This window comes from Pseudoliparis swirei, chromosome 15 (genome assembly GCF_029220125.1).
Source record: "Pseudoliparis swirei isolate HS2019 ecotype Mariana Trench chromosome 15, NWPU_hadal_v1, whole genome shotgun sequence".
Classification (NCBI taxonomy): Eukaryota; Metazoa; Chordata; class Actinopteri; order Perciformes; family Liparidae; genus Pseudoliparis; species Pseudoliparis swirei.
Genome location: NC_079402.1, coordinates 20,536,284 through 20,551,543, shown reverse-complemented (window position 1 = coordinate 20,551,543; position 15,260 = coordinate 20,536,284). Strand labels below are relative to the sequence as shown.

Genomic DNA, 15,260 nt, shown 5'->3' with positions numbered 1-15,260 from the left:
ATAGCATTCATTAACATTAGCATTTTTGACGTAGGCTACCAAAATATCAAGTGCAATTTTGAATATCGAATATATATGGTCAGTGTCTGACATTTGATATCTGAACAATTAAAAAAATTAAAAAATAAAGAGTTGCAGCCCTAATTTATACACGCTTTGATGCATTTATATGTAATGAATCTATTTTTTATTATTTTTCTGCAAACATGACGTATGCTCAGAAGGCCCGTCGTGTGGACCTCGGCTAACCGTAAAAAAAAGAAAAGAAGAAGAAAATAGGGGGGGGGGGGAGAACCCCAAAACCCCCCGACCAATCAGAAAGCGCCCTGTTGGCCTACCCGTCATGCTCGTGGCTCCAGCGCTACGTCAGCAGTGATTCGGAAACATGGCGGTGTCCACAGCGCGGCGCCCGGCTGCTAACGCTCGTGTGTTGATAATAACTTTTCTCACCACGCTAATATGTCGCAGCGGGGTCGCTGACGTCATCCCCGGTGCCCCGACGCCGGAAGAGCTTCCGCACCGCCGGTTCGAGTACAAATACAGCTTTAAAGGACCTCACCTGTCTCAGACGGACGGCGGCATCCCGTTTTGGATCCACAGTGGAAGTAAGTTTCCAACTGTCAACATCACACAAACACACGCACTCGCACATGCACACTCGCGTGTCTCGACGTCTCGAGGGGCAGTGGAGGTCAGCGATGTTTTGGAGGGTTTTTATCACGTGTTTCCGCGCCGGCTGTTCATAAACAAGAGCGGCTTCATTTGTCCATGCAAAGCTGCAGCGGCGCCCCAGCTGCACGGTTTCATACTCATTCATTAAAGTTTTCTTCCGACGTGTCGCGCGCCGCTGAAGCAGCGCGTTAAAGAAACCTGTCTGCGGGAGTCGGCGCACAGTGAGCGGGCAACACGAGCGGTGCATGTCCCTCTCGCCAGAATGGGCCTTTGGATCGTTGCACCACTCGGTGAGTTGTCCACTTGCTGATAGGAGCTCTCCATGAGGAGATTACACCGCACGCCCCCGAAGTCAGCATCGAGACAGAGCTGCCACATCATCAGGCTGCTGACTCAGTAGTATTGTATTGTTATTGTTTTCCCACAATATCATTTGGGGATGTTTTCTGTCATTTGAGAGGCATGTGACAATATAGTGGTGACAGGAAACGTCTCTATATATCTACAATGAGCCCACAATAATATATATATATATATATATATAATTGTTTCAGCACCGGGTTGGTTCAAAGAAGTCTGAGAAAAATTGTAGAGAGCAGCCACACCCTGTTAGTGATAACAGTGTGGCACATTACCTGTCATCAACTGTCATTTAAGAAAACAAACAAGACAATACATATGTTGTTGTGATAAGCAAAATACTTTAATAGAACATAACGTGTTAAACTAAAAATCTAAAAAATAGTGGTAACAGGAAACGTCTCTATATATCTACAATGAGCCCACAATAATATATATTATATATACAATATATATATATTTTATATATATTATATTATTATATATATATTTAATATATATAATATATGTATATTATTGTTTCAGCACTGGGTTGGTTCAAAGAAATCTGAGAAATTGTTCCACACTTTGTAAATCAGCTTTTAGAGAGCAGCCACACCCTGTTAGTGATAACAGTGTGGCACATTACCTGTCATCAACTCTGTCATTTAAGAAAACAAACAAGACAATACATATGTTGTTGTGATGAGCAAAATACTTTAATAGAATTCATAGAACATAACGTGTTAAACTAAAAATCTGCATTCTCATCTCCATCGCTCCTCCCCTTCCAAGATGCCATTCCCAGTGCAGACCAGGTGCGCATTACGCCGTCCCTCAGGAGTCAGAAGGGCTCCGTGTGGACAAAAAACAAAGTCAACTTTGCCCATTGGGAGGCCGAGGTGACCTTCAGGGTGTCTGGAAGAGGCCGGATGGGAGCGGACGGTTTGGTAAGAAGGGGTGACGCGTCTGTGTTGGTTCTATCTGCACGACACTGAGCTGACACACTAGTGCTGCTGATTCATACTTTATCTCTACCGACCAAACTCTACATGTAGCCTCGAGCATCATGACTCTACGGTTGGCTTTGAATGCTTGGTCACGCTCTTAAGCACTTTAGCTTAAATCTGATATTTCATAGTTAAAACCAGTAAAACATTCTTACTTTTTTGACTGTTTTATGCAGCCAGAGCAACGCATGAAAAGTGGTTAAAACATGTTACTATTCCCCGAACTGAGGACGTATTGGTTGAGCATCTGGTTTGAAGCTCCTGCTACTAACCTGAGGCATAAAGATCACCTGTAATGAGAGCAGAACATTTAACATTCAAATGAGACACTGTTTGCCTCTCACACTTATGGAACACACCGATATGGAAACGTGTCCATTTGGAGGATTGGTGCACGCCCCGTTTTATGAGGCGAGTCAAATCAATCCATAGCCACCCTAGAAAACATAGACAAAGGTATGTATGTATGTATGTGTATATAATATATCCACATATACGTATGTATGTATATATATATGTGTATATAATATATACACATATATACCCATATATGTGTATGTATATGAGAGAGAGTGAGAGAGCCCTAAAAGACACAAATAAAAAAGGCCACGTTGATAAGGCAGCTCAGACTCACGGCGTTGTGTGGCTCTCGTCTGCAGGCCGTGTGGTTCACCAGCGAGCAAGGCCTCGCCGGTCCGGTCTACGGCGCCGCCGACCAGTGGAATGGAGTTGGAATCTTCTTTGACTCGTTTGACAACGACGGAAAGGTCAGTGGTCATTGTTTAGCCACAACTGTTCATGATGTTCCTGGAAGTATTTCAAGGGGAGTTTTGTAAACTGTCCGAAGAGACTCTATGTCACCGGGTTTCGTCATAGAGGAAAAGGGTTAAAACATAAATATAACTCTGATCTGACATGTTCAGCATCTTACATTTTTGGCTCATTTTTGTGTTTAAAATATTTTAAAAACACATGAAATATGCTTTCTTCGCTTTGGTTGAACACCTTTTAAATATTCCTGTGTTTGTGTATGACTTTAAATACTTTACAAATGTTGTTTTGTGTTGTTTTTTAATAATTGGATGTGTTTATAAGTAGATAGATAAATAGATCCCTTTTATGCCAAACAAATGTTCCCATAGGTCCGATTATATATCTCAGGTATGGGATTAATAAAATAAAATCACATCAAAGCCATTAATGTGTTTCCTTGTTTTCTTCCATCTTCATTCCAGAAAAATAACCCATCGATAGTTGTTGTGGGAAACAATGGCAAACTTGTTTATGACCATCAAAAGTAAGTAAACATTTACTTTGCTTTGCTCAGATGTCATCACCAACTCAAATTTTAACAATTTAAAGGAGATTAGGAAATATAATTATATTTGCTTGGAAAGTAAATAATCCTCTATCTTTCCTAATCTCCCAGAGAAAGCTTTAAAAGCCATTTCAGTTCATCATATAATTCACACTGTTTACTCTCCCACTAACCAAGTGTTTACAAAAACATTCATTCATACGCGAAATTGTTCTGATGCGTCTGAAACCGTTCTTTTGATCCAGCGACGGCACCACACAGGCCCTCGGCACGTGTTTGCGAGACTTCCGCAACAAACCCTATCCCATCCGAGCCAAAATAACGTACTACAAGAAGACGCTGACGGTACGAGATGTTTATCTCCCTTCCACGCAGGCGCGAATGAGGAGACTAAACGTCTACCTCGTTAAGGAGTGGCACTTTTCATCCGGTGGATCTCATGGTGTGTTTCGCTGAGCAGTCGGTGGTCGTTCATTGTCCCGTCGTCCTCCTCAGGTGATGATCAACAATGGCTTCACTCCCGATAGAGACGACTACGAGTTCTGCACAAGGGTGGACGGCATGGTCCTCCCCGGCGTCGGCTTCTTCGGCATCTCGGCTGCCACCGGTGGTCTAGCAGGTACGGTTCAGTCCTTGAAGTTGGACTCCGTAAAGCGACGTTGGGTGTATTGAGAAGCACTAAATAAAATAAATGATTGTTATTATTAGTTGTGAGTTGAATCTGTGAGTTTTAATTATTTCTCTTTGTCCTATTTAAAACAATACTTTACCTCTTGAGCCACTTGGAAACCTCTCATCTTAAATGAACCGAGCTGGTCAGACGGCCTGATTTGTGGTAATTTCACGGGAACTTGCGTTTCCATGGAAGGAACATAAATCTAAAATAAGGACAATACAACAAATACAATCCGTTGAAGGAAGAGACATTTTAATATGAGGATTTCCTGGAAAATGTTTCTATTTTATTAAAATGTTTCTCTTTTATCTCATTATTATGATCTTAATACTCCATTATTACCTCTTTATGATCCCCTTTATCAACAGTACATTTGAGCACTTTAACACAACCATCATTAATACCCTCTGAAAGAGAATTTGTAGCCTATTGAGACGTTCTTCCTGGTATTACTGTTGGTCTATTACAAAAATAAACTGCTATTAACATTGTTATAATCCAGTAATACCAAGTTACTCTGTGATTGCCATGCTTTGACCCCAGTTTTACTCTGTTTACCTTAAAATATAACCCACTTTTAATCTCGTTATTACTGTGCAACATGATTTAATTTTGGTTTCTGTTGTCATTTTCTCATTCATAATTTCTTTCCTCCATCAGACGACCACGATGTTTTGTCCTTCTTGTTGTTCACACTCACAGAGCCAGGCCAGCAACTGGTAACGGCATTTTACGAGATCTCCTAATACTTGTGTGTGTGGTCTTTTCTGTGTGCGCATGCATGTATGTGCACAAGTAGCTTAAGCACAGCCTCTATTGAGTTCACAGAAGGGTTTTTTTTTGTCTCCCACTGAAGCCCCCGACTGAATCTGAGATTCCTAAAGAAGAGAAGGACAAGTACCAAGAGGAATTTCAGAACTTCCAGCAAGAGCTCGACAAAAAGAAAGAGGAGTTTCAGAAAGAGCACCCAGACGTCCATGGAGAGCAAAGTTAGTTCCCCGAAAACAAATCATGAACAGAAACATAAAGTTACAAAATGTTTTACTCTTTGTTATCGGTTTGATATAATCTGAACAAGCCAATTAAAGATTTTTAAAAGATGTAAATCATCAAAGAGACACAAGTTACCCGAATACCTCTAAGTGTTTGGAGATTTTATTTTAATTGACCTTTAATTGTGTTTCAATCTTGGCATCTTCAGTTGAGGACATGTACGAGAGCGTGAATGACCGGGAGATCCGTCAGGTGTTTGAGGGCCAGAACCAGATCCACCTGGAGATCAAACAGCTGCACCGGCAGCTCGCCATGGTCCTGGACGAGCAGCGGCGGTACGTGTCGGTCATCAGCAACGAGGTCATCAAGTGGGAGGCCAACGCCAAGGCGGGACAGGTGAGCGGCTCGATGCCAACAGACACACTATGCAACATACTCAACACAATATGCAACATACTCAACACAATATGCAACATAATCAACACAATATGCAACATATTCAACACAATATGCAACATACTCAACACAATATGCAACATATTCAACACAATATGCAACATACTCAACACAATATGCAACATACTCAACACAATATGCAATGTACTAAACACAATATGCAACTTACTCAACACAATATGCAACATATTCAACACAATATGCAACATATTCAACACAATATGCAACATACTCAACACAATATGCAACATATTCAACACAATATGCAATATAATCAACACAATATGCAACATATTCAACACAATATGCAACATACTCAACACAATATGCAACATATTCAACACAATATGCAACATACTCAACACAATATGCAACATACTCAACACAATATGCAACATACTCAACACAATATGCAACATACTCAACACAATATGCAACATAATCAACACAATATGCAACATACTCAACACAATATGCAACATAATCAACACAATAATGCAACATACTCAACACAATATGCAACATACTCAACACAATATGCAACATACTCAACACAATAATGCAACGTACTCAACACAATATGCAACGTACTCAACACAATATGCAACAAACTAAACACAATATGCAACATACTCAACACAATATGCAACAATAGGCCAGTGGTCGTTTTGAAGGCTATTTTAGATTTAGTCTTAACCTTAAAACGAAAATGCTTTTTAGTTTTAATCATGTTCTAGTTTTAGTCGACAACAACTCAAATGTTGCGTCAATACTTGACAACATTTTGGCAATTTTCTAATCTTTTAATCTACATTTTAGTGTCATCACTTTTTGCCCGTATTGCATGTTTATTCGATATCGTCAACCTTCGTGATTAAGGAAAGTTAACGCTGTCTTAATCATGGAAGAAACGGTAGTTATACATAACATCTTTGTTTGTAGGTTTAGTTCACAGAATACAGATTTATGAATGATTTTGAATTGCATGTTTTGTTTTTCGCGTTGCGATCTAAATGATCGTTGGCGGCTTCTCACACAGATTATCCACACATAGAAGTTCACTGTTTTTATAGCAGGATATCAAAACTACTAATCTTATCTTTCATTATGACCCCGTGCGTGCCTTCAGGCCATGACATCGTCTTTCTCTTTCAGCTGGATGCTGCAGGCCAACAACAGTTGGGCTCCATCATGGCCAACCAGCTGGAGGTTCGCCAGAGTCTGAATGAGCTCAGGTAAGCGGCAACAGTGGTGGTGTTGTTGTTGACGGTTAGTCAGTCTTAAAAACATCACAAAAACATAAAGGGAGATCCGTGACACGACCTTGAAAAACAAGGGAAATCCTTGCAGTTAAATCCCTTAAATCATATTTAATCTCAGGATGCAGTGGTTGCAACATCACAGGTGATAATCCAATTTCAGTAAATCCGTCGCATGCATGTTCCCACACAAAGGCTCGCGAAAAGCCTCGGTGCTAAGTGGGAGAATCATCACACCGGCTTGCTCTAACCATTTTACCCATTAGTTGTGGTATGATAAAAAGCATTAATTGCATTTCAGGAGTCAATAAGCTGCATAATTTACACCTGTGTTAATACACGGCGTCCCATTAGGAGTTTGGACGTTCATCCGCAGCAGGAGGAGACAACCTTTGTGTTAAATACAAATACAATTGGCTTTTATAATGTGACATGTTTTTTTTACAAAGGGGGCACCAGCCCCACTTGACCCGGAACAACAACTCGCGTTACACACACACACACACACACACACACACACACCAGCACTAAAACAAGTAAAGCAGAACGCATATTAATGAGTGTATTCAACAGAGCACGAGTGTTGGACCTCTACCCTTCAAACAAAACAGAAACAACAACAAAAATATCTTAAAGAAAGAAAGTAAAAAATAAAAATAAATGAATTGGAGGTTCCATTAAAAATAAAGATATTATCACCGTGAATAAAAATGCTATCATTGCTGAGAGGAACGGCGTGACATCGTAATATCCCGCTGTAATCTTGGTCTTCTTTCATTATATTTATGGTCTCCTTAGCGCTCTCAGAGAAGAGCCTGAACATGTTTTTAATGCCAAGATAATGCAGCTTAAAGGAGATGTGATGATGGTGTGCCCTCCATGGCGGTTTGATGTGAGTCCGTGTCTAAGTCAGCCTGACTCGGTGTTCAGAGCGTCGTGTGTTGATGTTTTGAGCTTGTGTCGTGTGCCTTTGTGACGCTTGTGGGCTTAGTCGTTCTGGGCAAGCCACAGATTTAAAAACAATGTCCTCTTCAAAACCCCACCCATGCATTTGAGGGGATTTGAATGAATGCTTTTTTTTTTCTGTATTTCCCCAATAATTAAATGATGATTGATCCAACTAGTCTGATTATTTCTAGCCACACTTTTGGACTCCTTTGTCTTCAGTTCTTTAATGAACTCTCTATCAGCACTATGCCCCCTTTTTTAAAATCAAAGTCTCAACAAAAATGTGCGTTTATTTGTTCAACAACGAATTGTTTGTCCTGTGGCTGCAGGATGATCGTGTGTCTTAATTATAACGCACCATCTGCATTAAGAATTAATCAGAATGGGCAAGATATTCAAGATTTTATTTGATGTAACATTAATCTCTTAGTCTCATGTATCATAAAGGAACCAAGCTGCTTCTATGCCCTAAATCCCACGGGACACTCGTCCTCAAATACGTGATTTTCTTTATTATATCGCTGACCCGTAGCTCCCATGGAGCCAGACTCTCACTTATGCGTCTCTTGTGCTAATTATAGCCGAGTGAATCCGACTGTCCACAGCAGGGAAAGACGGAGTGTCTGTCACGGTTCAATTAAATAAAAACCCCGGTGGAAGCTGATTGACGCTGCATACGAGAGGAGGCCAAAAGGCTGCAGCTGCTCCCTCTAATGTGAGCAACTGATCTGTATTACTTTGTAGATTAATCTTAGTTTATCCTGGCCCCTCTGTTTAACACCGAGTTTATGAGAGGACTTGGTCTCAGGCTCCAAGGAGGGCTTTCTGCTCATAAATGGGTCACTTGTAGCAGATGAAGATTAGAGGTAGGCTTTCATAAATGCTCACTTACTTTCTCAAGGGAGATTTTTTTTATTTCTTCCCCCCCTCTCTGGGAAGCAAATTACATTTTGTTTCTGTGTCATCCGTGTCCCTCCTTTCAGACCTCCGCCATGTGGCCGAGCAAGAAAAGGCATCTTGGCACCGATGTGTCCTTATCAGATTAGTCGTCTTTAAAAACGTCCGTCATAAACAGGCAAACACGCTTCACCTCCGATTGATTCCTGGTCACAATCCCCCTCGGGACCTCCGCGCTTCTTTTCATTTGTCAAGTCACTCTTTTCTCCCCTTCATAATCGTCTTAGACGTGTTTAAGATGATAAGGGAAACTTATTGCTTTCTTCCTGTAAGTAATCAACTTCAAGAAATGACATTTTGTCTCGAAATATGATCCAGGCTTAGATGTCTGGATTCTCCTCTGTCTTTCATTCACTGATGAAATTCAATTCAATTCAGTTTATTTGTATAGCCCAATTTCACAAATTACAAATTTGTCTCTGAGTGCTTTACAATCTGTACACATAGACATCCCTGCCCCAAAACCTCACATCGGACCAGGAAAAACTCCCAAATAAAAAAAAAGAGAAGAAACCTTCAGGAGAGCAACAGAGGAGGATCCCTCTCCAGGATGGACAGAACAATAGATGTAATGTGTAAAGGACAGATTTAGAGTTTAAATACATTCAATGAATATGACAGAGTGTATGAATAGTTCATAGTAGGCATATTCCACGATGGAGACCTCCACGATCCATCAGGCAGATGGCGGTGGGGAGGAGGAGTGGGCGGAGTCTCAACAGTGGGCGGAGTCTCAACAGGATAGGATCTATGCCGTCTCATAGGGTCCGATGACCCCATGAGACGTGAAGTCAAAAGGACTCCGGGGAGAAAGCAGAGTTAGTAACGTGTGATGGAGAGATGAAAATTCATCCTTAAGGAGAGAAAAAAGAGGAGATAGGTGCTCAGTGAATCCTAAACGTCCCCCGGCAGCTATAAGCCTATAGCAGCATATCAAGGGGCTGGACCAGTTGAACCTGATTCAGCCCTAACTATAAGCTCTGTCAAAGAGGAAGGTCTTAAGTCTACTCTTAAACGAGGTGACTGTGTCTGCCTCCCGGACTGAAATTGGAAGCTGGTTCCATAAAAGAGGAGCTTGATAACTAAAGGCTCTGGCTCCCATTCTACTTTTTAAGACTCTAGGAACTACAAGTAGTCCCGCATTTAGTGAGCGTAGCTCTCTAGTGGGGCAATATGGTACTACAATCTCCTTAAGATATGATGGTGCATCACCAATCAAGGCTTTGTACGTTAAGAGAAGAATTTTAAAAGTGATTCTTGATTTTACTGGGAGCCAGTGCAGAGCAGCTAGTGCAGGAGTGATGTGATCTCTTTTCTTAGTTTTAGTGAGAACACGAGCTGCAGCATTCTGGATCAACTGAGGGACCTAAGAGATTTATTAGAGCAGCCTGATAATAAGGAGTTGCAGTAATCCAGTCTCAAGTAACGAACGCGTGAACCAATTTTTCTGCATCTTTGAGACAAGATGTGCCTGATTTTTGAAATATTACGTAGATGAAAGAATGCAGTCCTTGAGATTTGCTTTACGTGGGAGTTAAAGGACAAGTCCCGATCAAAGATAACGCCAAGATTCTTTACAGTGGTGTTGGATGCCAGGGCAATGCCATCTACAGAATCCACATCACCAGATAATTGATCTCTGAGGTGCTCAGGGCCGATTAAAATTACTTCGGTTTTGTCTGAGTTTAACATCAAGAAGTTGCAGGTCATCCATGTTTTTATGTCTTTAAGACATGCTTGAATTTTACCGAGTTGGTTGCTCTCCTCTGGTTTTATCGATAGATATAGTTGAGTATCATCTGCATAACAATGAAAGTTTATGGAGTGTTTCCTGATAATATTGCCCAAAGGAAGCATGTATAAGGTAAATAAAATTGGTCCAAGAACAGAACCTTGTGGAACTCCGTGATTAACGTTGGTGGTTATCGAGGCGTCATCGTTTACAAATACAAACTGAGATCGATCTGATAAATAGGATTTAAACCAAATTAGTGCCGTGCCTGAAATGCCAATCGACTGCTCCAGTCTCTGTAACAGGATGTCATGGTCAATGGTGTCGAATGCAGCACTAAGGTCTAACAAGACCAGGACAGAGAGGAGTCCTTTATCTGCTGCCATTAAGAGGTCATTTGTAATTTTCACCAGTGCCGTCTCGGTGCTGTGGTGTTTTCTAAATCCTGATTGAAATTTCTCAAATAAACTATTATGATTTAGAAAGTCAGACAACTGATTTGCGACCACTGTCTCAAGGATCTTGGAGAGGAAGGGGAGGTTAGAGATCGGTCTGTAGTTAGCCAACACCTCTGGATCCAGAGTGGGCTTCTTCAGGAGAGGTTTAATAACAGCCACCTTGAAGGAGTGTGGTACGTGGCCTGTTAGCAGAGACACATTGATAATATCTAATAGAGAGCCGCCAATTAAAGGCAAAACGTCTTTAAGCAGCCTCGTCGGGATGGGGTCCAAGAGACAGGTAGACGTGTTCGAAGTAGAAACTGTTGAAGATAATTGGTCACGGTTGATGGGAGAAAAGCCCTCCAAATATACACCAGGGCATACAGCGGTTTCCAAGGCCATTCCACTTGAGGACAGATTGGCACTGGTTAAGGGCAAGAGAATATTAATCTTGTCCCTAATAGTTAAAATCTTTTCATGAAAGAAGTTCATGAAGTCATTACCACTGATGAAATTGAAAGTCAAGGATCCAGATTTGACATTTTTTAATCGGTGAGCCATGACTGTGATGGCTTTGAAATGTGTGTATTAATAATATTAGAGACATAACAACATTAGCAGACATTAGAGTTGATGTTTAACCTGCTCTTCTCAATCTCAAACACACGACACATGTCATGATTATTTCACTATCTTGAGTGTCCGTTGGTTGCCTGGCAACCTCTCAATGACGCCAGGAATTCATGGCATTTAACCAAAAAATGGCACATCCTTTTTACGCAGGTCTTTGGACATTGAAACAATACAAAAAAAATGTCGTATGTCTACTTAAAAATAGTTTGGGTCGGAGCCAACTAGCCAAAATTAGACAAACGTATAATAAACTATTTTTATGAGGCCTACGATTACTGGTAATGCTTCAGCATTGGATACTTTGGGGTAGATGCATCAGTAGGTTTCATCACAGAGACACGAAGAGGAAATGTCTTGCTAACGTAACTCTAGGAGATCCTCTCTTCGTTTGTCTAATTGAGAGAAAAACAATGACGAGTTTTAAGTCACTAATTAGCTCACAAACCAGTTTGGGCGAAGCAGCTGTCGAGAGAGGGAACCAAACCTTTCATTATTATTTCGTTTTTTGTTATTTCAAAAAAGATTCTCTGCCTTTCTAAGTCACGAAAGACTTCCAACTTCTACTTCTTCTTCCCAAAGAAACAGTACAATAGGTTTACGGCGACTACATTCATTTAATTTCCACTTCATCGTCCCTTTTCTTTGTTTTTCAATCTCTATTTTTATTTCCGGCTAGACTCTGGCTGCCAGAGAGCGATCTGTTTCTTAACCTCCCGTACTTGTAATCTCGTGTAAGAACATGTTTTCATAAGGGATTAAATCAGCCATCATGACCTCTTTTATCAGATGGTAATGTTGTGTTTTTTAAACTTTGACAATATGTAGCCTCCAGTGAAAAAGGGATTAAGAGATTAATTTCGGACTATTTGTATTCCTGTAAATAAATGATACCGCTCGGCATATTTGCTGGACATCATCTTTCCCAACACAGACTGACATTGTCTTGACTATGTCAGAGATGTTTATTTGGTATTAAAAAGGCTGCTGCACTAAAGATTATATAATTCCGTTCCTTTGGGGAAAGCAGCTGCAGTATTAATATGTGTTCCTCTTCTCCAGAGACTCAGTGTTTCTGTTCTTTGTCCCGGCAGAACCTCCTTCCACGAGTCCCTGAAGCAGATCAGCTCCGCCCAGCACCAGGGGAACGCAGCCGGCATCGGATCCTACGAGACGGTGCAGCACTTCAACGACATCAAGGAGCACCTGCACATGGTCAAAAGGGACGTGGAGCACCTGGTGCAGCGTAACTCTCAGGTAGAGATCAGCGCGTGCCGCCTCACGGGGAGCGGATTACGAACCGGGTCCAAACGGGCCTGAACTCCCTTTTGTTGTTTTGACCCACAGAATCCAGCTGAAAAGGCCGTGAAGTGCCCCGATCCGCCGGCCATGCCGACCTGCCTGTCCACGCTCCACTTTGTGATCTTCATCATCGTCCAGTCGGTCCTGTTCTTCTGCTACATCATGTACAAGTAAGACGCCCTTTATTTTCATCTCGAGCAGCGGTCGGGAACCTGTGGCTCTTCCGGTGACGGCATACGGCTCCCAGACAATTTTCTCTATCGCGCCAGATTACAGCAGAAGTAATTTAAAAACGTCTAAATACTATATGGATCTCAATGAAATATATTTAGAAATATTTGGCTTTTATGGCTCTCCCAGTCAAAAAGGTTCCTGACCCCTGATCTAGAGGTACGAGTGCTTGTGAAGTCAAGCGACTCTTCAACCAGGGGTCTCAAGTTTACTCTCGTACGTACTGGACGGGAATATCTGTCACCTTTTTTTTTTTACGTTGATGTCCGATCAGTGCTGATGTAGTCCACTGGAGAGTGTGACGGGGACTGAGGAAGCTCATCCTCCAGGATGCGAGTGTGCCGAGTTCCACCTGAGTTCTAGTTGTTTTTTGTGGTAAATAAACTAAATAAACTCTGTAACGCATCTCCGATCGCCTCTCCACGGTTCCAACAATCGGCAACTCTGGTTTGGTGAAAATAGATTTTGCACTCGTGTTTTGGGATGCCGTTTCTGCCGGTAGAAAATGAACTCGTTTGCAATACAAGCGAAGGGAACCAGGAAGGTCATGTGACGGTGGAGCAGACAAAAGGCTGCAAGAGCTCGCCGTTGTTTGTGACCACCGAGCACGCCGCCGCCACGCCACCCGATGCAGGACGGACACGCCGTGCAGATGAGACGCAGAGGACAGAACGCCTTTCACAACCGATCTCCATCTATTGTGAAAAGGCGTCTGCAGTTTCTGAGAGGTGGTTGAACATCTGCACACTTTCCCTTAAAGTACACATTTGAAGTACTTGTAATTAACTTGTGTATTGTGTTAACTTTGTATTCCACTACATTTATTTCACAACCGTAGTTACTTTGTGGTTTCAGGTTATAAATACAAATTACCAGCTGCAACATTAGTGATAATTAAATGAATGCATCACAAATTATAACTCAGCCATATGAAATGTAAATATTCTGTAATGGACCATTCTGCATAATGTACTTTAAGTATATTTTGATTCCACCGATCATATTTCAATGTTGACGGTCTCTCACGCCTCGCTTGTCGTCTTCTTGTCTTGCAGAACTCAACAAGAAGCAGCAGCAAAGAAGTTCTTTTGATGAAATGCATTTATGGAAAGAAGGCGTGTAAATGAGGGAATGTCCATTTTGGTAATTTTTTGATTATTTTCTGATTGTAAGTTATTGTACTTGAGAAGATTTTTGTTGAAGTTTATTTTAATTAATTGCAGATTTTTAATTTGATCAGTAAATAATTGATCTCTGAATTTTCAACATGATGTAACATTTTCCTTGCAGTATTTTTGGATTGTTCGGATCCTTTTTGAGTTTGTTTTCAAAAGTCAACATTTTCCCCCAAATCCCCGATTATAAAAAAGAAAAACCTGTGTTTTGAAATGTGCAATTTTGTATAAAATAATTACATATTGGTGAAGAAGACATCCGGTTATCTGAGTCAAACATGTCAGAATGTGACATGTACTCTACCAGAACAATTTACATAAACAGAAAACCCAAATCTCTCTGTGGCGTCTGCTTATTTCATCGCGTAAAATGCTTTTCCAATTCTCTACTTTTTCATCTGCATCTCATCTCACCTGTTAATCTCTCCTCAGTTTATTCCAGTTGGCACCTCCAGGACAAAGATATGTAACATCTTAGAGTAAAGTTAAAAGCTTCATCAGTAGAACCTTTTACTAATACCAACTTCTTATTTTGATAAGCCGTATACAAACATGTAATAAATAGCTTATAACACACTATGTATAGTTACAAGGACATTTTATAAACTCATATTTTTACTACGTGTAAATGTTTTCCTGTGAATAAACGGTTCCACACAAGAAGAAATCCTTAAAGAGTTACAGTTTAACACATTGATTACCTGTTTATATAACAAGGGTTAAAGATGGTTGATAAATGCATAAATAAACACATACCGTGTACCTACATTTTACTGTTTTATGGTGTATTATAGACAACTTGTAATGTTTACAAACTGTTTCTAAATGCTTAATAGAGAGTTGCAGTCATATTGACACTGACCCTGTGCCACTTCCACGTCCACTGCATCTATACACAACATTAACATAACATTTGCATAATTTTTCTTACAAATATTTATCAAAAAATGTAACAATATATTGTCTGTCACTCAACTGATTTATAAAACTGTTGGGTAGCTTAATTTATAACGAAACATTGTAATTTAGAAGTTCTTAATTTTGTCCATTTTCTATGCAAAAAAATCTTAATTACACAAGTAACTAACTAAAGATGTCCAGTGATTGTATAAAAAGAAAATA

At 40.6% G+C, this 15,260-nt stretch overlaps 1 protein-coding gene across 1 annotated transcript; it reads left to right on the top strand.

The window, feature by feature from the left end:
• Window positions 1-373: 373 nt before the first annotated feature.
• Window positions 374-14,477, top strand: lman1 (lectin, mannose-binding, 1). The gene is made up of 13 exons (XM_056432899.1): window positions 374-605; window positions 1,807-1,961; window positions 2,681-2,788; window positions 3,257-3,318; window positions 3,585-3,684; window positions 3,835-3,958; window positions 4,676-4,734; window positions 4,872-5,004; window positions 5,217-5,404; window positions 6,620-6,699; window positions 12,525-12,687; window positions 12,778-12,902; window positions 14,019-14,477. Exons 1-13 carry the CDS (start codon window positions 386-388, stop codon window positions 14,053-14,055), a joined length of 1,554 nt encoding a protein of 517 aa, XP_056288874.1. The 5' UTR covers window positions 374-385; the 3' UTR covers window positions 14,056-14,477.
• Window positions 14,478-15,260: the final 783 nt, after the last annotated feature.